The 1,061-nt window shown below is 50.1% G+C and overlaps 1 protein-coding gene across 1 annotated transcript, besides 4 other annotated features; it reads left to right on the top strand.

Annotated features, from left to right (window-relative positions):
- Positions 1-1,061: part of a mobile genetic element that runs on past both edges of the window.
- Positions 1-1,061: part of a mobile genetic element that runs on past both edges of the window.
- On the top strand, positions 224-445 carry EKO05_0001300 (uncharacterized protein; the record flags this gene model as incomplete). The annotated part of the gene is made up of 1 exon (XM_059635644.1): positions 224-445. The coding sequence occupies one exon, from the start codon at positions 224-226 to the stop codon at positions 443-445; it is 222 nt and encodes a 73-aa protein (XP_059491627.1).
- Positions 447-573: a tandem repeat.
- Positions 585-625: a tandem repeat.

Raw genomic sequence — 1,061 nt, 5'->3', positions numbered from 1 at the left:
ATCTAGCAGCTCTAAAACCTAACCTAACTAAGGAGGGTACTTAGAAGAAGTACCTATCCTTGATCAGGCCCTTCACCACGCAGAGAGCGCAGCGCAGATCAGTCGCCTACTATAAGCTTGTTAGCTAATAAAAAACAACAAGTTATAATTGCTTACAGAAGTTATCACTCTACCTAAGTAAATAAGCTTATTAACTAGCTTAATCCTAAAGGGCTTAAGGCGGATGTTGCTAAACAAGCTGTTAGACTACTATTTACAAGCGCTATTTAAACAAAACCTACAGGGGGCGGCACAAATACCCTTAGGCGCAACGCCAGCAGCGCCTTCCCTGCCTACTAACACAATTAACGCACACAGGCACCAAACTGTTCACTATAAGCGCGTCGACGCAGCGCTCGCAGGGAATGATCCTGCGAGCGCCCTGCGACGGGTTGCAAGCTGGTAGGGGGGGCGCAGGCAGCGCGCAAGGTGGCGGCGGCGGCAGCGAGGCTGCATAGGCGGCGGCGGTGAGGGCGGCGGCAGCAGCAGTAGCAGCAGCAGCAGCAGAAGGAGCAGCCAAAGCTGCAGGCGCAGGCTTAGGCGCAGTTGTGGTTGTGGTCGTGGTTATGGTCGTGGTTGTGGGTGTAGGCACGGGCGCGGCAGAGCCGCTGGCGGCACGGGCAGCAGCTTGGGCGGCGGTAGCGGCGGCAGTGCGCGCAAGGCGCTTGAATTTAGGTTCTCTCTATAGGCCAAAGTCAGCAAAACCTCTAAAAAGAGCTGGTAAAACAAGGCCAGGAAGCTTGAACAGACGCTGTCTAAAAAAGCCTTTAAGGCTATAGAAAGCGCTAAAGCTAATAAAACTACTTAAAAGAGCTGGTAAACAAAGACAGGAAGCTTAAATAGACGCTCCCCTAAGCTATTACAACTACAGAGGAAACATAAACCTAGCAAAACAACAAAGAAGCATGTAGGGTAGGTCTGAGGAGCGCGAAACCAGCAATTGGTATACTTACGGCTATGTTAATAGAGATAGTTAAAGAAACAGAGAAAAACAAGCAGGTAAGCTGGTTATATAGATCTCT

Source organism: Ascochyta rabiei, chromosome 2 (genome assembly GCF_004011695.2).
Source record: "Ascochyta rabiei chromosome 2, complete sequence".
Classification (NCBI taxonomy): domain Eukaryota; kingdom Fungi; phylum Ascomycota; class Dothideomycetes; order Pleosporales; family Didymellaceae; genus Ascochyta; species Ascochyta rabiei.
The sequence above is the reverse complement of the archived record's forward strand: the minus strand, read 5'-3'. Positions and strand labels throughout refer to the sequence as shown.